Source organism: Hipposideros armiger, unplaced genomic scaffold (genome assembly GCF_001890085.2).
Source record: "Hipposideros armiger isolate ML-2016 unplaced genomic scaffold, ASM189008v1 scaffold_21, whole genome shotgun sequence".
NCBI classification, from domain to species: Eukaryota; Metazoa; Chordata; class Mammalia; order Chiroptera; family Hipposideridae; genus Hipposideros; species Hipposideros armiger.
In genome coordinates, this window is record NW_017731371.1 from 445,949 (window position 1) to 473,102 (window position 27,154).

The 27,154-nt window shown below is 39.2% G+C and overlaps 1 protein-coding gene across 5 annotated transcripts in view; it reads left to right on the top strand.

The window, feature by feature from the left end:
• The window catches only part of ZNF475 (zinc finger protein 475), a 51,738-nt gene extending 38,250 nt beyond the window's left edge, over positions 1-13,488 (top strand). For all 5 annotated transcript variants that reach the window (XM_019635283.1, XM_019635282.1, XM_019635284.1 and 2 more), the window contains 2 exons: positions 10,024-10,204; positions 12,964-13,488. In XM_019635283.1, coding sequence (XP_019490828.1) covers positions 10,024-10,204; positions 12,964-13,115 — 333 coding nt within the window. In that variant the 3' untranslated portion in view covers positions 13,116-13,488. The remainder of the gene's footprint in view (positions 1-10,023; positions 10,205-12,963) is intronic.
• The last annotated feature ends 13,666 nt before the right edge of the window (positions 13,489-27,154 follow it).

The window sequence follows — 27,154 nt, forward strand, 5'->3', positions numbered from 1 at the left end:
TCTCTCTCTCTCTCTCTCTCTTTCTCTCTCCCTCTCTCTCAAGGACCAGGGAGTCCCTCTTACTGAAAGGTGAGAAACTGGTATCAGTTATTGTTCCAGCAGACCAGGTGCCATGCATGTGGGCACAGAGGAATAGCCCTGCTTTTAAGCTACCCATCTCTGCTGCAGTCTCAGGCCCTGACACTCTACGTTTGGACTTTTCAGGATGAAATTGTATGGGATTGGCATTAGCTGCCTACTGCACTTTCTCTAGCAAAAAATTAAACATCCACCGGGGTGAGGATGGGGGACCTCAACAAAACGTTTTCTAATTTTCTTTAGTTCTTTTTCTTTTTTCAGTTTGCTTCTAGGGTATTTTTTTTTCCCTTTTATCAACTGGAGGATTTCTTCAGAGATCAATTAAAGGGTTTAGAATCTAGATCACTTAAAAATATTCTCTAGTTCCTGGAAAAAGTCACTCTAAAATACATTGATTTTGGAATTTCATCTAACAATGTGTGCTTTTGACTTTGACTACACTGTATGAGCATGGCAGTGCAAAAGCACTCCACTAAACTAGGTCTGCATGAGTGATTTTTAATCTGCTTTATTGAGGAATGGTATACAAACAATAAACTACCTACATTAAATACATGCAATTTAATCAGTTTTGACAGTTTCATACACCTGTTATATTATCACCATAATAAAGATACAGAACATTTTCATCTCCCCACAAAGCTTCCTCATTCCTTTATTCCTCCTCCCACCTCCAGCTTCCAGGCAACCCCTGATTTTATTTTGTTTAAATCATGACAGCTTAGTTTGGATTTTGTTTAAATAGAGTCATGCAGTAATGTACTCTTTGGGTCTGGCTTCTTTCAGCATAATGATTCAGAGTTCCATCTATGTTGGTACTGTATCAGCAGTTCTTTTTTATTACTGCTGAATAATAGTCCACTATTATGTAATGGTGGTATTACACTTTGTTTATCTAGTCACAGATGTTTCCAGTTGCATTAGTGTTGTTATTATCTCTTGAGAGTTCTTCAGTCTATTTCAGGGCAGGCAGAACCAGTTTGTATTTCTTCAATATGGAGGCCCAAAATGTTTGAGTATGTGAAAATTATAACTTGCCCCCTGGTTCATTTCTTAATCTGATTCTGTCTCAAAGATACTACGTCTTCATCTTTACACTTGGCTCTCAACAAGATCAAGACACTTTTCATTACTTTTTTTCTTTGCCTGACTCCTACAACACAATGCCTTGATGTGGTTGATGCAACTCTCTTGGCATAGAAAGTACTCGCTTCTAGTACTGTCTGTCAAACCCCTACCCTGCTCCTGAAGCACACCTAGCTTCTAGTGACAGGAGGATGGAGTCTGGGGTCAGAACCCAGGTGGGAAGGTGAAAGGACGCACAGAAAAGGTGTCAACATTGACTGTGTTTTCAAAGTCGGACCACTCATGGTTCAGTCCTATATTGAACAGACTGATCCTTGCTTTCACACTTCCTCTAATCAGCCTTTTCACTGTGGTCTTTATAGTTTTCATTTTAACATGCTACAGTTCTATTAAACAGTTGTTGAATAGATCATGTTGTTTGCTTGAGGGAGTTGTCCCCTCATCATTACAGTTCTCCCCATTCAACAAACCCACTTCAAATATCGCCCACTTCACTGGCTTCTGGTCCAAACTCTACCCTTTCTTCCTACTTCAGACTCCTATGGCACTCTGCCTCCCTACCACGGCGCTTAGAAATTTTGCCTTCTAATTTAATTAGTAGTGTATATGCTTGTCTTTTTTCCCAAGAAAAGCTAAGGATTGGTGTTTCCCATAACATCCAGCATGATGAAGGTACTATATTTAATTTAAATGCTTGTTGCTGGAAGAACCGAAGGAATAAAATCATGAAGGCACCAAAGTGGAAGACTGTGGCCTCTAGCTTGGGGAATGGTGCCGAGTTTGGTGTGGCTCGCGGGCCTGATTCATGGGGCTAAGACTGGGCATGAATGAAGTCAGTATAAAGTATTTGGCCTTTATTCTGTAGCCATGGAGAACCACAGAAATTCCTGGTATCACATCAGACAGTCCAAGTTTGCACAAAACATAGTGAAGTGCAGAGGGAAGGGGGGCAGGTGGGAACCTGAAAATTTGTGGTGGTTTGTCAGTCTGGCCACAATGGGCAACTCAGGACCCAAGGGACAGTTCAGTCCAGCCATGCCCCAAATTATCTTTTTGGCTGCTACCTTCAAAACAAGATGTCTAATACCATATGGTCTCATTTAGTTATTTGTAAATTCATTTTTTGACGAATGCAACCAAGCCAGGAAAACAAGCCTGAACAAAATTAAAATATCTAGAAGAGCCATATTTAGATTATCTTATGGTAGAAACGGATTCATGCTAAATCCTGTCCTCAGATTATTTTTCCAGGCCTTTGTTACTGCTTTTTAAAGTAATGGAGTAAAGTAATAGGACTTCAATTAAGTTGCATCATACAAACATTTAACTGATGTATATTCAACTATGCAGGGTTGACAAAATAAAATAGTATTCTGGGAATAATGTAATTTAAGATACTATAAATATTTTTATTTTGCATTGTACTTTTATGCTATGTAAAGCTGTGTTCATTCCTATTATTAATTCTAATTTCAATTACTAATTAATTCCAATATTGAACTGTATTTTATGCAAAGACAAATATCATCTTTTATCAATTATTTAAGGAATTTTCAGAAAGTTATTTGGGCTCAACTTGATTTTTCCTTTTAGGACTGATTTTTATTACCTAATTCCTGCTTAAGTTTTGACTCTGGAGTTGATTTTTTAAAAATTATTTTGTTTTTCTTATAAAAATGTCACAATTTCATTATAAAACTTCAAACCACTAGGAAAGTACAAAATTAGCATAAAATTACCCCCAAATTAGTTTGATCTTAGTGACTATCATTCCAGACATATCTCTATGTATACAAACATACGTAAATTGATTGAAATGCAGGTTTTTTTCATAGAAGTGAGGTCATCATAGCCAAGTTATTATTAAGAGATGTTATATTTAATTTCACTTGAATTTGGCAAAAAGAAACCAAAGTGAAATTGATGATATTACTGAACTTCAGAAAAATATTTCTTCATTGAAAGTATATTTGTTTTTAAAGAACCCACTAAAGTTAAAAAACAAAAATAAATTATTACAGGATTTGAAAAAATTTTAACTCCAAAGAGTGTTTTAATTTGACACTGCTTTAACTGACCATTTGTCATGAAAGGTAAAAAACTTGGCATCATTGATATCTTCGTACCTCTCCTTCCCTTGCCAATTTTTATAAGGATTTTTATTTTTCAAGGTGTATTCCATTTATATTCTCTTCTCTCACTGTAATTTCTATAGTCATGTTGCCTTAGTTCTGTATTTAAATGAATATATTGCCAGTTTTATAGTCACAGCTTTAATATTTTAAGCTTTTGTTGTTATTGTTTCATCTCTTGATTGTTTATATATATATATATATATATATATATATATATATATATATTTTTTTTTTTTTTTTTTTTTTAGCTGAGCCATCCTGCTACCTGTTGGCAGCTCAGCGGCAGCTCAGCTCAGGTCGGGCATCAAACCACTGTTGCTCAGAGCTCAAACTCTTGAGTGAGCTCTTAACCAACTGAGCCACTCGGCCGGCCCCTTGATTGCTTATATTTTATAAAATGATGTTTTTCAAAAAAGATTGGGAGTAGAGTGACTATATAATTTATTGATTAAACAAGGACAATTTAGAGAGCAAAAGACAATGGGCATAATAGGGATTGTTTTAGGCAAAGCAGGACTTAAGTTTACCCTAAAGCCACAAGTGGTATATTTTTCATAAGTTCCTGCATGCTTCAACTCAGTATTTTTGAGGCATTTAAATGGTGCCAAATGGCTCCTTAAACAAAGGAGCACCTATTTGAAAAAAAAAGTTTGGCTCTGACTAAAGGCCCAACAGCTCACTTCCTAGGGTTAATGGATGAGTTTCAGGGAGTACACCAATCATTCAAAATTATATCCATAATTCTGTATACATGTGTATTTTTCCTGGGGAGATGATCATAGCAGTCATTAGATTTTCTAAGGGGCCTATGGCCCCATAAGTATCACTTACTAATTTGTATTTCACATCAAATCTTCAAAAAACTACATCCTTGGATCACATTCTCCTAACTCTCCTGTAAATAATATTAGACAACTATAATTTCACACTGTTATTACTTAGTATTTATTGTGGGATTAATGGAAGAAATGACCAAATGGAGAGTGTTTCTGATCTTTTACAAAACTGCTGGTAGTGACTTCCATTTTAGTTTCAATATCTTTTTTGTTAAGCTTCATGCAACAGTATTTAATGTTAGAGATATTTTGTCCTTCTGACCAATTGTTACACTTCCTTCTATAAGGTCTATTAACTATTGAGCTGTGTGGTTCACTGTGGTTTCCGTTCAGCCTGAGCTGTCAGGGCCAGGGAGGTCATCGAGAACTATTTGAATCTATTTGAAATAGGCATCTTAACCTACTCATAGGTTTTCTGGAACTATATCCACTCTTCTTCTATGAATACCTCTCTTAAGGTTGTCAACCAATCCACCCTCTTTTCTTGGTCCTTATTCGTTCCTCCCTTGCTTTAATTGTGGTATTATAGCTATTTATTGTAAATTGTAAAAATGAATGGATGGATGACAAGTCATCCAGCATGATTAAGGGAAACATTGTTAAATGTTCACTTTCATTTGCATTATGCAGTCCTGGCCTAAAAGATTGAACATGAAGTGCTCCTGACAAAGAAAAGACATTAACAAAAAGGAGGGGGGAAAAATGCTGCATGGAAAATAAAATGATAATTCTGATAGTGGCCAGCAAAATGATTGAAAACATATGAAAGTTAGCAGATTCAAGTTAAAAGAAGTACACACATGAAAGCTTTCCTTGAAATGTTCAAGTGCCTCTGTCTATATCCAGCCTAAATAGACTTTCCCAGGAAACTGAAAGAATAAAAGCAAAATTGCGATGATAAACTTTTGTGTGTAGGGGCATGTGGCTGTCCCCCACAAAACAGTTCACACCTGAAATAGCACTTATGTATTGGGTTGTCGGAAAAGTCATGACACATTTTTGCAACGAAAAAGATAGACACAGTACGTCATGACTTTTCCGACAACCCAATAGATTCAAAGATTATCTTTTTACAAAGTGCTTTACCCTAATGTTAAAAGAGTCATGGCTTGACCCCAAAACATTTGAAATGTTGACAGGAAAGTGTTGATTGAATCTTTTGCTCTGCAGAAATTTCAGACATAACGACTTCCCCTTTACCTTCCTTTGTTATACCTTCCTGCAGTTGGCAAGCCCTGGCAAGGCCCCGTGTGGGCAGGCCGTGGGGCAAACCTTCCCCTGATCCTGCCTCGCTCTGTTATGCCATGTCACATTAGCACAGAAACCAAGAAGGGCCTACTGCCGTTTCTGCCAGGGCTGCAGCTTCCTCTTCCTAGTCTGCCTCTCCATCCCCCCACACATTCACTTCCATCTAAAAACACTGGAAAAAGAGGCTGAAGGGTAAAACCTTGGCAGGTGGGGTAGCGGCAATAACCACAAGTTGGAGATTGTTCCACTTTTCTTGGAAGTTTCAGAATAACAATCATGAAATCAATGAAAAATACAAAAGATTCTCCGTTCAGACCCATGCGGATGCATTTTATTCTTCAGTTGTTTCTGGGTTGCTTGCACTTCCCTAGAGCATGGCTTAGGAGTAAGATGTTCAGAACCTAAGAATATGGAGTATGTTGTAGGTTCAACTGTAGTTCAACCACTAATCTACAGCATGCGGCAAGCTTTGGAAAATATAATACAGAACATCTTAGCCTTTTTATGGTATTAATTTTCTCCCATATCCCTTTAAGTTGTTTTGTGCATGTCTTCTGGCCTCTGTGTGTGCCTGTTTTCTTCAAATTTTTCCTTCCAAAAGAAACCTTCTGACAATGTGATGTGAATGCCTTCATTTATGACCCATGCCATTTATTTTGCTTGTATGCTTGGTTAAATACTGGATTTGGCTCATACTTTCCATATGGAATTTTAATAAATTCATTATTCTCAAAGTAAAAAGAATAACTTCTCATTTTTAAACTAAAAAACCTGCATTTAATTAATCTTTCAAGTCAATAAATATGTAAAAAAAATAGTAAGGAACTATTGGATATTTTGAAAATTATTGCTTCTGCTTTTCTCTATAGTCTTGGATTCCCCAAATATTTTTTAAGTCACTTTATATGTGTTAGATGCTATATGGCTAATAACAAGGGAGGATAAACAACTATTTAATTATTTTGATTAATGCAGTCTATTGGCATAATTCAGTGCAGAATAATAGAATTAAAATATTCTACCTTATAGATAAGTATGATATCGGGGGTGGGAGGGCAGTGGATGGGGGGAGGGGGGGTTTGTGAGGGGTGAAAAGGATAACTATTGTTCTGTACAACTGAAATTAATAATAAAAAAATAAAAATAAAAAATAAAATATTCTACCTTAAATAATGTGCTGTTTTAAAAACTTGGATCATCTAAAGAGTAACTTCATTTTCCATTTTTGTTTGATCTGTATTATCTGTGGATTTACTCATCTAGATTCTGCTGATATATACAGAATTTGTAAGTGTATTTCCTTCTGATTTTGATCTTGCTCTGTGCTCTCTCCACAGCAGGTGTAACCCCCAATAGTCTTAGCTAATAACAGGCTGATTCTAAAACATGCACATATTTACTATGGCTTATTTCCCCAAAGGAGACTCCACCACCAACTTAGTTTCCGCTTTCATACCACCCAGTGCTACTTAAGAACATATTGAAAGAGGTCATTTAATTCTACTGAGATTTCTTGCAGCTCAACTTAACTGGATCTTTTCCATCACTGGGCGAGTGTTCTTCCCTAATTGAACTTATGTCCCCTGCAGTGCCTCATCCCAGAATTCTTAGGTATTCGGTTTCCCAGAATTTGAGTCTCTTCATTCTCTGCAGATCGCTTTGCCTCATCCTCAGAAGACTGAATTCATCTTATGTGAGCTCCACTAAGCAGTGCCTTTCTTCTCTGCAACAACACTTCTCTAACTTCGTGTATTTCTTCTTCCTTCCCCTTCTTCAGGGCTAACATTCTCAATTGATTCCACCTCCTCCTGCTTCCTGAGACCCTTTTCTATTGATTATTTCTTTTCTTTTGGGCCTGCAGTCTCTCTCTGCGAAAGACACTCCTATCCTAAAAACAACAACAAAACAAGTCGTTCTTCAACTCTACTCATATCTCAAATTTTCTTTTTCGCAAACTGTTTAGCAGTACATGCCTCTTGTCCTCTCCCTAATCTTTAACTCCTAACAATTTAGTTTTTATCCTTATTACCCCCTTCCCTTGGAACTGAACTCTCAAAAGTCATTAATTTATACTATATTGATAACCAGATCTAAGTACCTTTCTTAACTACTCTTTCCTTTGTAGCATTTGACTGAGTAGATGACACCATCTTTCTGGAAAGCAGACTGTTTCCAGAATGTTGAATGGAGTCTTTTGTCTCCATGCTCTGTTTCTTTAAATGCAAACTTGAACCTTTATCTCTTCAGGCCCCAATTTCCCTTGCCCAATCTCCTTATTGTAGATAGTCTCCCAAGAATTTTTCTCCACACATTCTCTCTATACTACTTTCCTAGAATTATTCATAGTTCTAAATGTCTTTTCTGTACGAATAGCTCTGAAGCCCATTAATCCTGAATTGCAGGCTTCTACTTCCTGTTTTGACAGGATTTATTCACAGTTCACTCTGCTAAGATGTCAAATGCAACAGGTCAAGGACAGATTCTGTTTTTGTCTCCTTCCCTAACCTGCCGTTCCTGATTCCTCTCCCCTCCTGCCCTGGTAAGTGGCAATCACCTTGTTCCTTGTTACCTATAATAAAACATTGACATTTTCTTGGACCCATGATTTCCTCACCCTCAGAGCCATGAATGGTCAAGCTCTCAGATATATGCTGCCCTGCTAGCCCTTTTAGATAAGTTACAACCAGACTTGCTTGAAATACAGCTATAGGTTATTCCCCTGCTAAACAGTTTCCTAACATTGGGGTTTTCTTAAATAATTTTTACCTGCTTTTCATCTCTCTGCTTTAAGTTCCCATACCTTTACACATGCTGTCTACCTTTTTCTCTAGATCTTTTAACGTATTTATTACAATTACTTTGAAATGTTAATTAAAATAATTATTTTAAAATAATTATTTAAAAACCCTGATAATCCCAATATCTAGGCCATACCTTGGTCTGTTTACATTTAAGATCTGACAATGATGGGTCCTGTTTTCTGTGTGCATGTGTGCGTGTGTGTGCGCTTTATAATTTTGATCCAATGCTGGACATTATGTGCAAGAGAACAGTAGATTCTGAGGTAAATTATACTTCTGCCCAGAAATGGGTAGCCTCCTCTTCTGTCAGGCAGTGAGTATAAGTGGTTGTGTCAATGTAGCCTGTAATTTAGAAGGTTTGGATCTTGTCATTGCTTTAGTGACATGCATGGACTACAGCCATAAATTCCCCCAGTGGTAAAGTGTCCCTGCCTTGTACTCAGTGTAAGGCCTGGAGCCAAAGGGCCCCTCCCAGTTCTCCTGCTGCACCCTTAGGCTCCTGTGGACCCTACATGCCTGCAACAGAGAGGGAGCCCCTCTTAGTGCTCCCACCCTTCCTTAAGCAGAAGACTATTCCTCTCTGGTACCCAGTGCAGGGGCTAATTCTCCAGCTCTACCCTCAGATTTAGGCAGGCCTGTGTTCTTGACTTGGTGATGGTTTCTTTCAATGCTCCTGCCTCTCTCCTGTGTTAGACTGTCACCCCCTATTACTGGGTGTCAGACCCGGTGGTTGGAGATTTTATGTAGACAGTCCCTGCATGCCTGCTCCTCAGTAGGGTTCTCACTGAGCTATCCTGCCCTGTTGTGTGGCAGACAACTGCTGTCCATAATCATGTAAAGTTGGGAGTGTGGGAGGTTTTCTCTTGGTTCTGCTGATCCAACCTCGAACTTAGGCAGTCCCTTTAGTTCATTAATTTATCTTGCAACTTTGAGTCTCCAATGGGCTCAAAATGAATGATTCTGTAGGTTATCTAATTTGTTCTCACTTTTTAAGTGGAAGTAATATTTCTTGTAGCTTTCTGTATCCTAGACAGAAGCTGAAGCTCCCTATTGCATTTTATTCTAACTCTTCCTTAGATTTGGTTCTCACAGAAACAAATGCTAAGACAAAAATTTGAGTACAAGTATTTTATTTGGGAGGTGACCCCAGGAAACCCCACTAAAATAGTGGGAAGAGAGACAGGGACGAGAAGGAAGCCTATATAGTGATCTAATGGACAACTGTGGTGCAGTCCCAGGGGGGACTTCTGAAAGACTGTATGGATTCAGCCTTGGGGAGGCAGCTGGGTATTTACCCACCAATTTCCATCTGAAATTGATTAGCTATGCTGCCTATGGGTGGAGCCTATTCCAGGTCAAAAATGGCAAAGAATCCCAGGTGCTTGCAGAAGAAAGTTGTTTACATGAGGGAATGTGGGCAGGCACAACACTGTCTGTTATAAACTCTAATAACAGTTATCACTTTATTTCTCAGACGTTGGGGTACTAGAGCCTGATGTTTTTGAGATGATTTATACCTGATTTGTCATCGTATGCTCACAGCATAGAGAATAGTCAGAAGACAATTGAAAATACATTTTTATAAAGTATCAATATGTAGAATTCTGGTTAACTCGTCTTGATTTCCTATCCTCCCAAACCCACATTTTTACCTCCGCCTCAATCACTCAGATAACCTAATTTGTTCTCTTAATTTCCAAAAAAGGTGAAATTCACCAGACTAGTTGGAATTTTTTTAAAGAACATATTGATTTTCTTGCTAATTTGAATATATTATAATTTCAAATTTTAATTTCTAAACCTGAACTTTATCTAACAGATATTTTCTATTATTCGCAGCCAGCCATGATTAGGCGTCCACCAACAATTGTTTGCTATATTTGTGGTCGTGAATATGGAACGAAATCTATTGCCATCCATGAGCCACAATGTCTGAAAAAATGGCATAATGAAAACAACTTGTTACCCAAAGAGTTAAGGAGACCAGAACCTAAGAAACCAGAAGTCAGGACCATTAGTGGTAAGTTTTTGGAAGAAAAGACTTCAGTGCTTAAGGAGAGACTTTTCTCTCTAAACTTCTAGGAGTAGGGATATTCTTTCCTTTCTTGTTCAAACTGAAATCAGCGACATTTACTGTCATGGCTGCAGCTGAATAGGAAAAATAGTTCTGGAATGCCTGTCCTAAGTGTTGTCTTCAGATGCTGACACATAAAGACAGTACATCCTGGCAAAACTGTGCAAGGAGAGGAACCTACTTGAATTTACATATTTCCCCAAAGCTGCTTTCATATATCATGACACATAATACTTGAAAAACATGGTACTTAAAAAACCTTTGAGGACACCTGGAGACATGTTTTCAAATATGAATGTGTCTTTGTGTTCATAGAGCAGAGATATACCAAACTCAAATGCTTTCAGGGTTTCAAAATTGAATCAGGTTTCAAAATTGAATAAACTGGTCCATGTATGAGAAAAGGAAAGATGGGGACTAAGGTGAGCTAGATAGCACTAGCTCTCTCTAAAGGAGACCGCTCCTGCCCAATTTCAACTGGTGTCATTAAGAAATTTAGCCTAGTGTGGTCATACCTTTCAATAATACACAAGAAACTGGAAATCTAGTCATCTATATGAAATGTCAAGGTTTTTAAAATTTTGCAATTGGTACTCTGCTAAGCACTGCACAAGCCAAATGAAACTGGAACTCCACGCACTACTGTGTGTAGTCTGGTTACAGAGCCTTATGTTTACTCATTTAGGATATGAGAATAAAATAATTCAGAGAATATTTTTGCCAGACAAGCTCTGACTCTCATTTTTACCATTGTCATTTTGAGGGAAATTTTTACTTAATTTCCCTCAAAGGAATATCACTCTTAGTTTTTTAGAGGTGTATCATTCAATTCACTCATTCTCCTTATGTAGCTATAGATGTTCAGAGCTTGAAGGTAACTTGGAGGTTATTTAGTTTAATTTAGTCCAAAGCATTCTTATTAGATATGTGATCCAAAGAGAGTTGTTTTTTTAACAACCCATAAAATGGAATTTAGGTTGTAATGATAAAGTTCTAGATGCTTCTAGAACTTGCCAAGAGGAAGACTCTGCATACAGGTGGGGAAAGAACTGAAGATGAAAACATCAATCCATTGAAATTAGAGCATTTTCCCACAAAGAAATTGATTACTTCAATGAAACTCTCTTCCCAGAAATTCTCATTTGGTGTAAAAAACATGTTTCCTTTACTTGGGATCTTTATCACTTTCTCTGTTTGAGCATAATTATCACAAGTCTAGAAAAGGTGAAAGAAATGACTGGTTTGAAAGCCCTGGTGGGTCCCTACACTGTTATTGCCTACAGATGGAAAAGGTAGGTTCTGTAACTGCACTCCCTGTAATTTTGCTCTTGGCCTCATGCTATTTTTATTTCTGAATGTATCCTTCCTCTCTAGACCAAGAGAATTCCCATTTCCACTCCCACCCTATGGACTTACTGTAGTCATAGAGTTCAAATAACACTTCCCCCAGAATCAAAGTCCATGCCCTATGCAAACACTTTTAGAAAAGTGATGAATCATTTTCAAGTAAGAATCAATGAATACTCGGAAATTTTTAGTCCATATTAAAACTCCTGAGTAAGAAGAAAGTCAGTGCCATTCTTTTTCAGTGCCATGATTTTCAAAGCACTCAAATTACACCTTCATATCCTATGTGGAAAGTGATACTTGCTTTATCCAAAGGAGAAATACTAGGTTTGCCAGGGTTTAATTTTCCATGGAGAAAAAAAATAATAATATTAAGTGTAGGCATGTTAAGGAATTTAAGGTTTGCTGCTCTTGTGCGAACCATTAGACAAATCATATAAGAATTGACTGGGTTTTAATGAAGAAATGTATATGCTATGAAAATGATAAAAACTATATTATATATATTTTGAGGGCCTGGTTACATTTGGGGAAGAGGGTATTTTGGGAGATTCTAAGACGTAGTCAATTTAATGTACTAAAGTTATTCTATTTAAATAAGCATCATTAAAGCTAAATCCCACACTGTTCTCTAAAATAAAGCCATATGCCTTTTTTCCTATGCTCTTCCAATGAAGATTATACATCTTTCGGCTGTCTTTATTGTTTTTGTAAGGGTGCTTCTTTTTGTCAGATTAACTATTCTGTTTGCATTCTTCACTTTAATTACTTTAAGAATCTCTGAGTTTATGGCTTTAAAGAGATGATAAATTTTTAGGATATAATTTATCTTAAATTCACTCTCAACTGTCAGTTTTGGCCTCTAAAAACATTCCACTGAAGGATTATGGAAGAGGAAAATACAAATACATGTTCTTTTCCCTTTGTAAGTTTATATTTAGAGTCAACTGAAAGAAGGCCAAAAGTTATATTTGCAAGATAATAATGTATAAGCAAAGATGTTAATAATTAGTAAAGAATGCATATCATAACACATAAAATAATGTCTTCCCCTTGTTAAAATCCAAGGAGTGAAAAGCCTCTGGTTCATATAGTTAACTTGACTCAACGCTCGAGTGTGAAGTTCGTTCTTTCTTTCTTTCTTTCTTTCTTTCTTTCTTTTTATTTTTTATTTTTTGGCAAAAGTAATAGGATTTGTTTAAAGCCTCAGTCAACAGGTATTTCCTGAAAATATTTTCCACAAAAAGTAGAATATGGTTCCCCAGAATGAAAACTAATCCATTTTACCATTTTCTTTTCATTTTCTTTCTTTTTTGTTCTTTTTTCTTATTTTTTTTCTTTCTTCTTTAACTTTCCAGCCAAAGGTTTCTATGATCTCGAAGCCTTAAATGAAGCTGCTTGGACAAGAGCCCAGAGCCTGTTAGTTCCCTGTCATATTTGTGGGCGTACCTTCCTGCCAGACAGACTGATTGTTCACCAACGATCCTGTAAACCAAAAGTCGCCAAGTAAAGTCCTTTCTCCCATGAAAGTGTTACAGGAATTAAATGCTTTTGAAAGAGATTGGGGTATGGTGGGAAGGAGAAAAAGTTGGTGAGGAGAGGAAGCAAGCAAAACTGGAATGAACCAAAGGCTTTGTAGCACGGGAGCCCAATAGTGCGTTGGTGGTGTGTGTGTGACCCATGTATGCTGGGGCACATGCTTTTCTTTGAACAAGCAGAGCACATCATAGACACACTGGGGGCCTCGCATGTCACACTTTTGTCAGGCAGAATTACAAGCAGGCTGCCCTGCATCAGAGGTGGCATTTTTGTCTCAAGGAAATTTCGGAGCCAATTGTTGCCATTTTTCTTCCATTCTATTTCCCTGAACGAGATTTTGAACCTCACAATTAGGACAATTATTCAGTGAACAGTGGCTTTGGGTGGCGATTTCAGGCAACTCCTCAGTCCCAAGAAAAGCTGGCTTCCTTCCCGTCCTTGTGCTTATTGAAACAACATGCCACTCCCTGCTTCCTCTGATCCAGGGAAGTGTTTTTTTATTGAACTATTTATTTGGAATCTTCTTTTCTCTCTAAAATCATTCAACAGGAGAGACATTCAAAAAAGAGCTGAAGATTTCAGTTATGAGAACCATATCTAACTCATATTCCCTTACTAATACTGCAGTAGAGACATTTCAGAACCAGTGCCAGCCTCATATGTCAGGAGACTGCTGCAATGTGATTCATCAAATGGGCGGAGGGCTTTCCTTCTATAGGGGAAGTCCAGCGAGAGTTCTCCATGCCCTCATAGAGGTTTGAAGGTGTTTTATTGTTGAGGTCTAAAAGCCTGCCAGGAAGTTCAGTGCCTCCCCACCCAAGGTCTATGCACAGTAAGTGGGTTGTGAAACTGCGCTGTGTTTTAGAGTCTTTGAATGTGTATTCATAGTGACGGGGCTGTCCTGGAAGGAGGCCAGGGCCAGGGAGGTGCACTGCCCAGGAAATTCTGCTCCCCCAGGCAGAGCTGCTTCATCCGGACTCCCAGCAGTTTTGCTTGAGATCTTTGTTCATTTGATGGCTGAATTTCAGGGCCATTCTAGATTCCCTGGGTTCCTGCAAGCTTGCATTCATGACTGTACACAGCACAGTTAGCTCCAAATTATACAAACAAATATATTCAATCTAATATTTGGGTTATACATCTCTGGATTATAAAAGGTTAGGTTAGGTTAGGATAATGGTTCTAATCAGTTTTTTTCTGCTCATTCCAACGGAAGCAAGAGATGAACTTTTCAAGAAGTCTTTGGGTACCCTCCAATAAGATGATCATTTTGTGAAAGACACAGTATTTAATGACACATAAGTAAATGATTTAAGTTTATGAACACAAATGACAACATCTAACATATAGTAATTGTACTATGGCTTAGGCACTGTGCTGAGTGCTTCCCTATATATCAGTTTATATAAATTTCACATCAACCCCACAAGTAGATATCATTATCCTTATTTTACACATGGGGAAACTGATAACTTAGACTAAATAGTAACTCAAGGTCATGATGAACTTGAGTTAAGGGATGCGGTAGGAAAGCAAACTCAGGACTGTTGGGATTCCAAACTCGTAATTTTACCCATTGCCATTTGTATGCTAGATATAATCATTAATTATACTAACAAAAATGAGCAAATATGAAAAGTTTCATGCAATGTTTAGCAACTGAGGCAACTGGGAATCTTAGCATACCTACAAGGTGTCTGCTGGTCTGGGTATATCTTAAACTGAGGTGAAAACAAATGTCTGAACTGCATGGTGTTTCAAAAGACACTTCTGCATTCTGCAAAAGTTCAAGGTCAAAGAGCAAGGAAATAAAACGTTCTGGCCTCAACTTTGAAATGAGTTGCCACTCGGGGTCATACAAAGAGAAAACCTTGGGCATTTCACTTTCAAAGCATGACAAAAAAATAAAACAAAACTACTTTATCTGTAGGAATTATTAAGCCTGTGAGTTCTTGAAGTGGTTGAAAAGATGAGCTTGTGTGGAATCGTCACTTCCACAGGGAACTGTGAGCCAGCTTGAGGTCTATCAAAGGGCTGACTTGGATTCCACTCCCTCAGCCGGCCTGCAAATATTCCATGGAATTAAATCCAGAGCAATCTCAGTGATAATGACATCAATCCAAAAGTTCCCGCCATTATCAAAGCAAGTCATCAACGTCTCAACATAAATAGGAAAGAGCTCAACTGCTCTCTGCCAACTGCCCTCCCCTCCATTAGTTCACATTTGTGCAGCTCTCTGTACTCTCAAAATAATTTCTTTAACAATGGTTGGCACCTCCATGAGCTATGACTTTGAGCTTTGAAATGGTTCCCATAGATACACTCCTAGATGATGAAGAGCAGATACGAGATGAAGGTACTTAGAGCTCTCACACTCACCCAGGCAGTTATTGATCTGGGATGTAATGTTATTACAGGCACCAACAACAATGTAATTCCCTCACTGCTCTCTTAACGGATGCTGAACAAACTTTAATTGAATTCCCTTCTAGCTGAGGTTATGGGAAGCATTCCAGGACTTTTTGATACTCATTTGCACATTGAATTCACATCAAAGATGCAGGGCGTGTCCTATCAGAAGGGAACACTGAGGACCGAACAAGCATGTCCTAGTAAGGGGAGTGGAAAGAAAGACTCTCCAACTGTGAGTAAACATGGGAATCTGTTAGAGCTCCATATGGAAGGTCTTCAGGCAGCCTCCTTATCAGGCAGCTTTGGAAGTGTTTCCAAGTGGGGTTCCAGCGCAAGAATGGCTCCCAGATGGCAGTGCTTCAGCCTGGGGAATACTGGCCTGAGCCCTTCATGGAAAAAGAAGCTGCTACTGTTAAGCAGACCCATGTATGTACAGGGAACAGATAGATGGCAGAAATGCAAAGTCCTCTACCCCCTGACAACCTGGAAACAGCCCTTGGTCTTTCTGCACTTTTCTTCTTCTAACCTTAGTAGCATTTTTTTCTTTATACCCCTGTCTAAACCAACAACGTGTATGGCTTTAATCCTGTATCAGGTCAGGGCAGAAAGTTCAGCCCTTTCCCTCCCCAATCCTGAGGGGTCCATTCCCTCCTCTGACGATGGTCCACCTTCTCTTATCATTTATTACTTTCCTGCTGACTCACTGTCTGACCCACAAGAACTGCAGCGTCTGTTTCTGCAGGCCCTGCCCGCTCTCTATGAGCACTGTAACCAGAAATGAGATTTTCCTGCACTTGGAAGAAACAGCATAAATGAGACGCAGTCAAGTTCCCAGTGGGGGCCAAACTGGGTGTTGTAGAGAGAATGGACAGCATGAAAAACACTGCTAGGTTATCATAGGATGGTATACCTTTATGCTTAGTTCTTTTAAAATTTTGTTATGAAAGCATGCAAATAGATACACTCATAGGGAAAAGTATAATGAAGCCTTATTTTCTCTACACCAGGTGAACTTATTTCTTGACATCCCACTAAGGTTGGATTTGAATGGTTTAAATTTCGAACACTACTATTTGGGGTATAAGAAGAAGATGGAGGTGACTGGAAAAGGTGCCAGGAGCACAAGATTCCAGAGTATCTCTGGTAATGCTTTCTTATTCTATTTCTGGAAACACTAGATAAGCCAGCATGCATGTAAATTAACTGCAAGTGTGATAATAAAAAAAAGTGAAACCTGACCTAGGCATCATGGGGGCTAGGTCCTCTCATTGGCTCACACTGATCATCTCACAGACCAGGCTTTTCAGATGCTTCTTCGTTGAGAAGGTGTTCAGTAAAATAATGGCCCCCAAAGATGTAGATGCCCTAGTGTACAAAACTTATCAATATGTTGCCTAACATGTTAAAAGAGACTCTTCAGCTGTGGTTAAGATCATGGGTCGTATGATGGGATGTGTGTCTCGGGTTATCTGGGTGGACACACTCTAATCTCATGAGTTTCTAAAAGAAGAATAAGAAGGAAAAAGAGAGGGCGAGAGAGATGGCAGCATAAAAAGGATTCAACACCCTGTTGCTGGTCCTGAGATGTAGAGAATTATGTGCAAGGACCAGAGAGAAGCCTCTAGGAGTTCAGGGAAGCCCCAGCAGACAACCAGCAAGGAAACTAGAACCTCAGTCCTGTAACCACAAGGAACTGGATTCTGCCAACGACCTCAATGAGCAAGGAAACAGAGTCTCCCCTGGAGCCTCCAGAAAGAGGTGCAGCCCTGCCAACGACTAGATTTTATACGTTGAGTCTGGGGTTGAACTTCTGTAGGTTGAACTTCTGACCTGTAAGAAAAGAAATGTTGTTTAAGTTACTGAGTTTGTAGTAATTTGTTGCAACAGGCAACTAATGGAAGAAGCATCTATGTGCTGTAGGGTAGGACCAATAAAACTTCCTATTAATCAAGAAAGTAAAGCCCTCAAATCCATGTGGGATGCTGGCACCTCCATTGTTTGCATGCATTCAATAGGGGCAGTGAGCCCAAGGGAAACTGGCTCCAACTTTTGCCCCCCTGAATACGCAGCTATCTCACACAACATGTACAAAGCCTGCATACAGGTTTTCGATGTTCTGTTTAATGACTGTAATTTTAATGCTCTGATAATATTTTTAATCATAAAATTGATTCTGTCAAATGTACATACTTGTGCATTTGAATTATGTGGTAATTGACTTTTGGTGCCAATGACCCTATGGCTTTTCCCTAGCCACCTGTCTGTTTGTCCTTTCCATGAGCTACAGAAGCAAAATAACTGCATAAGCTGAAATAGTAGATGGTTATTGTTAGAGAAAACTCCAAATAAGGTCCTGACTGAAAAAAAGTCAAAACACCCAAATTCTGAAAGTACAGATACAGTTTGAGCAAATCCTGCAGTTCCTTTTATGATTTTCACCAGGGCTTTCCTGGGGGCTGTGTGCAAATCTAAAAGGTAGGGTGGACCATCAAAATAACTTGCTTAAAGTATAGGGAAAGGGTGGGCCAAAGCACCGGATTTGAGGACCAGCATTCAGCAAATTACCAGGAAGAAATTTGCCTTCATCTCCCCTCTTTTAACCTCTGCCCTTCCCCTCACTCGCCAAGCTTCTCTAGGACCTCACTGTACCATCTTCCACCAACTACTGCCCAGATTTCTGTTTCTGTTGGGGCCAAAACTCAAGTGCTCCATGCTCCAGATATCCCTCCATCTCTCCCAGTCTGCCCTTCAATATTTCACTGCCTGTATCTCTTTCTTAACTTTTCACTAGGTATCTCATTAGAAAGAAATTTGAGAAAGTCATCTATGCTAAGGGGGTTGATGGAAGACAATGGTTTAATGTGTTATTCTTTTCAGGTGATACCGTTATTTTAAAAGAAGTTTCCTAGAAGTATTATGTCTTTATCCAAAGTAGTGAAATCCATGTGGTAGAATTTTAGATAAAATGTTGGAGTGAAAGTCAAGAAGGCATGGGGAGTGGGCCTCTCCTTGGCCATTAGTGTCATTTATCACAATACACAGATCTCTGCTAACTCCACATCTGAGTGGAGCCATCACTAATAGGGCATCCACTTGCAGCTTGTATGAAGGTGGGCCAGCTGTTGTAACAAACAAACCCAAAACAATATAATGGATTACACAAGACAGATGTTTATTTTTTGCTTTAAAAATGCCCTGAGCAAATGAGCAATTTTATGAGATGTCTCCCCTTCATGAAATCACTCAGGACCCCATGCTGATGAAGTCTCTGCCATTTTCAACCTGTGACACTCAAAAGTTGCTCTGGGAGGTCCCCTCCTTTCAGCCCCACCACAAAGAGAAAATAACATGGAGTTACCCATTTCACAGCTTTTCACAGGGCCAGACCTGGAAGAAATGCTCATGATTGCATTCACATTCATTGGCCGAATCTCAGCCACACGGGGTTCTTCAGTGCAAGGGAGGCTGGACATTGTGTTCTCACTGCAGCAGCAGGAGGAAGACATGAACCAGGATTTGAGAAAACAGGTAGAAGTCTCTGTTGTGCATCTCAAATGTAAATCTACATGTGGCTTCTTGTTAGGGGACCACTTTCCCTCTTGTGGAAAACTGACAATGGGCACAAATCCAGGAGTATAAGACATTGTTCTACCCTCAAGGCAGACAAGATTGGTAAATTGGGACCCAAAAAAAGAGTGAACCTTAAAAATTGCAGTCATTTTTACATATTATAAATAAGCGCATCATTAAAATTTGAAGGATTTTTTTGAGGAAACCCTGTAAAAGGCATTTTTAATATGCAAAGCTTAGTCCTGGGTTTAGTTTCATAAAGGTAGTTGCAGCAAAGAGGAGATAAATAAGTTTTCAAATAAATGTGAGTGGCTATCTTAATAGTGGGTGGAACACCAATTTGGGGAGTTATTAAGTAAACTGTTTTTTTGTCCTCTAGCTAGAGACTGACAAAAAGAAAATTAAAAATTTGAGTTTAGGACTCAGTACTAGGTCAAGGGGAACTCCCATCTTATGAGGAGGGACTAAAACCATAGCTACATGTCAGCAAGACAGACTGAGGTGAGAGACAGCAGGTAGGGGACTCCCTGCATTGCAATAAGAATGGCGGACTTAGGAACAGTGACCACCGTTCTCAAGTTTTAAATATTCCTTTCTTGCATTTTGGTTCTAACTCTGTATCATATCTTCAAGCCTTCACTCTACATTATTGTTAGCTCTGCTGGGGTGTGGGAGGAAATTGTGAAATAAGAGAGGAGCCAATGTCTACACGTGGACAAGTAGCTCAAGAAAGCCCTTGAAACTGCACGGAGCACGCCAAGCAGCCGTGAGGAGCAACATACCCAACAGCCAAGACAGGTGTGTATTCTCTCATAGTCCTCAGAATGTCTAAGGAGAGGTCGGATTTCTGACAGCATCGAATGAGGGCTTAGATCTTGATTATTTGGCTGGCAAAGGTGTATGTAAACCTGGAAGGCCAGAGAACATGGATTTATGGTTAAATGTGCTTCAATTAAACATCGGTGAACAACACAAGACTGTATGACTGTGCCAAGTGGTGGTGTACAGGCTCTAACACCTGCGGCCAAAGCAGATGGGGGAACTGACATCTTTAGGAAGACCTCCTAGCAGAGGGAGGTTGCAGCTGGCCCTGAAAGGATGAACAGGTAGAGGCAGTTGGGGTACTAACAGACACCCCAGAAAAGAAAGCCACATAAATTGTGGTCTACTCCAACAATTGTGGAGTTGAATATGTTTTGTTTCACCTATAATTGGCTTGTTTTTCTGTGTTCCTCCCTTGGGTTTGTCCTCAGGATTTCCTGATAACTTGGTAAGGCTTGTTACTTTGCCTCAATCTGGTACATTTTTTAGACCTCAGCTTCCTCACTAGTGTGCCCATTATTGATGTGCTAACACTTTTGAATCCCTTTGGCCCTCAGGCAGTCTGACAGGGTCTGCTGTGGTCATCTCTGTCTGTAAGCAGCCTCGTTAGCTAACACTAGTGTGCAAGTACCAATATTAGCACTTTCTAGGTGTGCTGTAAAGTGAAATATAGTGGAAAGCTCTACATCCTTTATGTTGATAAATGACATTGACCATGGGGAAGAGGAGTACAGATCCTTTAGACTATTGGGTCAACTTATAAAAAGTTATCAAAGTTCACATCTTAGTTACTTGCTCTGGCTAAAGCTGCCATTTTTTCCCTTTTCTTCTTGTTTCCTGCCCAATTTGTATCACCAACGTATTTTCCAGAGAGATGAGGAGCCCAGATCCAGAAGGTGAAAAAGTAACTCCATATACCTTTTATCATTGAGGGTTAGAGGGAAACCCCATATACCGCTGGGGTAATCAGGTAAGGCTCTCAGAGGGTTTCAAAAGTGGGAACGCTGTGTACAGAGGTTTCTGGGGGAGCAAAATAGACAGCAGTCAGAAGCACCCAGAGCAAGGACAAAGGGCATGTGCAGGATTTGTGTACAAGGAAGGTGAGAGGTGATGACAGCGACAAGATCAAAACACTCATGGATTCCTCGTCCCAAGCCCTCAGCTTGCGGTAGGTGCCAAAGCAAACTGGACAAGTTGTTTGACTTGTCTGTTTTTGTTCGGGAGGGCATTGGATCAGATAACCTCTAAAGGAAAAACACAGGTGAGTGAATATCAAGGTTAGGAGGGTTATAAATCTACCTTTCCCATTTTGTTCCCACATTTGCCTTTTCCCAGTTTCCACTCTCACAATATCATTGTCTCTATCCCCAATTCCATTTCTCTTTGTAAGCAGGCTCCTTTCACACAGCTCTAGCAATAGGCACCCTCTCGCCAGAAGAGGGCAGTATTCGGAAGCAATGAAGATAGAAATCCTCACAGGGCATCCAGTTTTTTGTTTACTCTGGGAGCAGCTATAAAAGGGGCATGAATTTATTCCTGAAGTCATGTCAAGTGACTGTTTCATCTCCCCCCTCCCAACTTTTAAAGGAATAATCGTAAATATTTAGGGTATCGGTATCAACTTGGCTTTGAAACAAGCCATGTTTTGGTCAGTTTCCTGGCAAAACTTACACAGAATATAGAGTACAAATATCAAGATATTGTGAGTAATTCAGGCAAACGGGTGCTTTGCTTAAAGTGTGCCTGCTCTTACTACACAGCTGGCAAGTTAAATTTGTATTCTACCCAGTCCTTCTTGTATGATCACATACAAATCATTTATTAACTTTCTCAACAAATATTCTCTGAGCACCTATTTGATGTCATGTACTGGCTGGACAATGGAGAGGTATGGAGATGGCTGCAATGAAGAGAGATGCCGGTGGGTATAAATGGAAGGCATGGGGTTGAAAGAAACTGGATTTTTGAAAAAGGCAGAGAAAGTTCTAAAAAGGGAAAGCAATGGGAAATAAAGAGGCCACCTACCCCCTCTCCAGGTACTATGAGATGTGGGATACAGGAATCTGACAGTGTCCTTGGGGACAGCTAAGATTTAATTAGAGTAAGAAGACTTATTTTGAACATTTAGAAAAGAAATTGAGGATATAAGGCATTATGCTGATAACAAACCAGGTGGCAATAAGGAAAGGATGTAGTATAGGGAACATGGACAGCCTCAAGAGGGTACAACCTGTGTCGTCACACAGAGCCCCGCACTTAGAAGGGCCCTGTAATTGGTTTAATGTCTTATTGTTACCATCAAGAAATTCTTGCTAATTTTTGAACAAGGGGTCCCACATTTTCATTTTACATTAGGCTCTGTAAATTAGGTAGCTGAAGGTCAGGACATGTGGAAGTTTGGGTGAAGTAAGACTGGGGAATTTACAGATGTCTGTGGAAGAGTCTCCATGATTGTGGTAAGCTTGGATTTCTGGTGGTGTTTAAAGTAAACAAGGATGTCTTCCCAACAAGGTTAGTACTGATGGTCTTTTAGGGAATGGTGGTTCACGGTTCTAACTAAGGAGCGATGTCTAGGGAGACCCAGTGTTCCCAGAGCACTTACTCTTCTGTGAGTCAGGAAAGGTGGGTCTAACCTGGAACGTGGGACCTCACGTAGGTTTAAGGGTACTTGGTGCTCAGTCCTTTTCTTTCTAGACTGTAGTGTAAAGTGTGGTTGGGATTTAAAGGTAGCCTTGTGGTCCTCCCTTAAGTTCCACTGTAGGCAATGCTGTATCTGGAAGAGACATGCCTTATCAGGAGCCATAAAGCCAGTTAAATTTCTGGATGTGGTTAAAATATGTTAGCTTTTCCTTTGTGATTTCTGAGTATGATTTCTAGTAAAGAGCCCTCTCCCTCGCCAAGACTATACAGTCCCTTAAATATCTTCTCACAATTTTTATTTTTATGTGTAGTCTTTAATTCATCTGAAATGTTATTATATTGTGCATAGTAGGGATCTAACACTTTTCTTCAATGAAGTTCTCCAGTATCATTAATTAATTAGTTTATCCTATACATAAATTGGTCCATTTTTGATGTTCTATTCTGTTCTATTGACCTATTTTCCTACCTCTGCAATATTACCACATTGTTCACATGCTGCTATATCTTTAGCATATATTTTGATATTGTGTGGCAAAGGCCTGCTTATCTTTCAAAATTTTTTAGCTATTCTTATTTCTTCTTTTAGAAGAATTTTTGAGTGAAGCATGTCAAATACCACAAATAATTCTAAGATATTGATTATATTGAATCTAGTTAATAAATTCTGTTAGGAAGAATCAGCATTTTTACAATATGGGCTCTTTCCATTCAGGAACACAGTATGCAGTTTATGGTTAAAATCATAAATCTTCAATCCTGAATTCTATTCACCCATTCATGCTAATTTGTTTTGCCAATAACAAGCTTTTTGCATGTCTTCTACTTTTTTTGTGGAACCATTGGCTTCTCCCTTTTCACAGCCATGTGTTTTCAGAAAACTCTGAGGGGCAGTAAATACATAGGGAATTAAGAGAGAATAGCAAAAACTTCACACTGAAATTCTGTAACTACTAGGAACTCTTGTTCATTTCTTAAATCTATGTTAAGTTGAATTGTTTATTCTTGAGTGCTCTAGAAAAGATTTTCAAAGTTTTATGTCTTTGACCCTAAAGATGTCCACATCAACAGCTCCTCTATAATCAGATAGTTCAAATTCAAGGCCATATGAAATTAAATGCCAAGCATCATTGCAAGTCAATATATAGTTGGAAAAAGTACTCTACATAGTTCACTCTATTTTTCAGGAAACCAAAATCTTCAGCAATACCCATCTTGTACAATGAGGATACTCAGAAAGAAGAAAAACATTTTTATCCAGCAATTCACTTATTACACTATCCAAGGCTAATCAAGGCATGTGATTAATACTATTCCCTTAAAATTGCATCCTGGGAAATGTTTTCACTTAGGTTTAATGAAAAACACTTGGAAGCAATTAAGTGCTGTGGCGAAGTGGTTACTTATGATTCTTGTTTATGAATTAGCATGAGTTGAAAAAGTAGTTGATGCTGAAGGCTAAAGTTTTTATTTCTTTTTCATAACAATCTTCCATCCGAACTGACAAAGAAAGATTGACAAAAAATCAGAGGACATTTAGCCTGCAAAGGGAGCCAAAAGCCAGAGATGGTGAACTGGAGAGGCTGAGAAAAACGTGGAGCCCAGCAGGTGGCAATAGAGGCTCTTTTCTCCCCTCCAAGTGCAGGCATTTAAAGTTATCCAGCTTTTAAAACAACATGAAGACGAACCTATTTTCCATTTTCTATGGTCTCCTTGTTGTCATGGAAACAAGAGTAGGAAGAGTCAGGGTAGACTAGGAGGAATAAAAGCTTGTACGTAAAACCTGAGCCCTTGAGAAGGACTTTGCTTTGCCAAGTCACCAAAGACTCCTATTCATGAAGAACATGCATGTTTTCATAGCCCCTGTACATGTTACCATAAGAAGATTTTTTTTTTTAGTTGGGGACGGACAATAAAATTTTAATCATCAATAGTTTTCAGCTTAATAGTAAGGCTCTTGGCAGACTGTTTGGTACGGCTTATTAGTTCAAAGGGGGCTCATTGCAATGCTGGAACTACTAATGACTGTTATAAAAAGCGAAACATTTTAAATCCCAAGTGTTTTCATGTAGAATACTGAGAGAAGTGAGTGTTACTCAGAAGAAGGATTTGGAAGAGGGATATTTGTACACTAGGTTGATTGGTGATTTAAGGTCACACCTGGAACAGAAGAGATTCTTCTAATGGGGATGTTTCTCAAAGACCTGCTTTGTAGGGAAACAAACAGGCCTTTTCTTTTAGGGTCTTTATTTAAATTTTTAAAGTATAGTTGGTGGAAACAGCATAGACTTTGGAGCTTACAGCTGGAATTCAAATCCCACCTCCACCAATTACTACTCATGGGATTTTGAGTAAATTACTCATCCTTTTTGTGCCTCACTTTCTTTTTCTGTAAAATGGAATGAATATTGGTAGTTACTTCGTAGGGTTGTGAGTAATCAGTATAAAGCACTGTGACATTGTGATTTATAATAAATATATTTTTTGTCTTAGTTTCTGGTACAGAGCTCCTAAAACCCTTGGAATTTCTTCAGTGATGAGAGCCCACAGAGGAGTCTTTTGTAATATAAATGAGGCAATTTGGGAACTAAACCTGAAGATGGGGGCTCGTTACCAGAACAACCAATCATGTGATTAGAGGGTTAGACCATTCAGTCCTACCCTATGACCTCTGGGGATGAAAAAGGGGCTGGAGTTTGAATCAGTTGCCAATGGCCAATGACTTAATCTATAATGTCTATGTAATGAAGCCGCCATTAAAACTCAAAAGCATGGGGTTGGTGCTTCCGGGTTGGTGAACATGTGGAAAAGCAGAGAGAATGATGCACCTGGAGAGGGCATGGGAGCTCCAAGCTGTTTTCCCAGACCCTGCCCTATGCATCTCTTCCATCTGGCTGTTCCTGAGTTAATATTCTTCTATAATAAGTAGTTTATCTGATAAATAAAATGTTTCTTTGAGTTCTATGAGACACTTTAACAAATTAACCTAACCCAAGGTAGGGGTCATTGGAACCTCCTATCTATAGCCGGTCAATCAAAAGCACAAGTGACAACCTGGGCTTGGGTTTGGTGTCTCATCTGGCAGTCTTATAGTACTGAGCCCTGTAACGCAGGAACTCGACTCCTGGCAGGTTCTTGGATTTGGTGAGGCCGAAAAAAGACAACGGGGCCTTAGGCAAAGGGTTCATACCACAGGTATATTCTGGAGGGCCGCCTATTGAGATGCAGGAACAGTATCTGCATATGCAAGGGCATCCCTGCTCACTGGGGCAATCCCAACAGTTAAACAGCATGCAGAACAAAGGTGGCTTACAGCCAGCTGGTTACATAAGGGGAGGGGGGCATCCAGGTGGTCTGCGCAGGCATAGGAACAAGCCAGTGACCTTTTAAGCAAGGCTGAAAGCCTGGGCACTGCTCTCCTAGTGACCTTGTATGTGGGTCTGAGAGCCTGAGAACTGCTCTTCTGGACCTTCCTACCGCCCTTAACCTATGGGATCTGAAACCATCTCCAGGTAGAAAAAGTCAGAATGGAGTTGAGTTGTAGGATGCTCAGCTGCTGTCTGAGAATTGTTGTTGGTGTGGAACCCCCAACCCTGGTGGAATTAGGTGCAGAACCTTTAAACACTTCCAATGGTATTGTTACATGGAAGTACTGGACAGACTTCAGCTATTGTGGAAGAGACACAGTGCTCAATGCTGATTTGTCCTGTTACATTTCCCAGCCTTTGCAGTTAACTTAAGGCCGTGTGCCTAATTATAGCCAATGAACTGGAGCAGAAAGACTGAGGCAATTCAGAGCCAGTGTGCCTTTAAGATCTCTCTTTCCCCGATGAAGAGAACTTGGAGGCCATGTACTCCAGATTGTATAGCCCCAAGATGGAGGAGAGCATCCCAGCCCACATCAGGACATGACAGGGGTGACAAACCTGTGTTACATCATTGAGATTTCAATGTTAATTTATCACCACAACATAGCTTCACTATGTAAAGAAAACATAAAATTTGACTGTTAGAGTTTGAGTATTGTGAATTCTAGATAATAACTAATAAAATGCTAAGATAAAGTAAGTAGCCAAATGCTTTCCGGTTCTTAATAAGCAGAACGTAATCTTCTTGAAAATAGGGCTTTTATCTATTTTATTTACCATACACAGAAACCTCATTACCCAAAATAGTGCTTGGCACATAATAAGTGCCAATATAGTGATATATATATATATATATATATATATATATATATATATATATATATATATATATCCCAATCCATATATATATATGGTGTGCGTACTGTGCATTTTCATAGCACTCCTCATATATTGTGTAGTACACAAGAAATTAAAACTGGTCTTTGCCCTCAAGGAGTATATAATCCAAATGAGGAGACAAATGTGCTTCAGCTGAGCAGGACCATCTGGGCCAAGTCTTCATCTTCTTTTCAGGGGCAACCCATATCCAATTACTGGTTGATGCTAAGACATAAAGGCTGGGCTTCTTGCCTTAATGAAAAGGCAGTTGTAGGGCTAGCCCAGCTTCAAGTTCCCCACAGGATTGGCACAGGGTTTT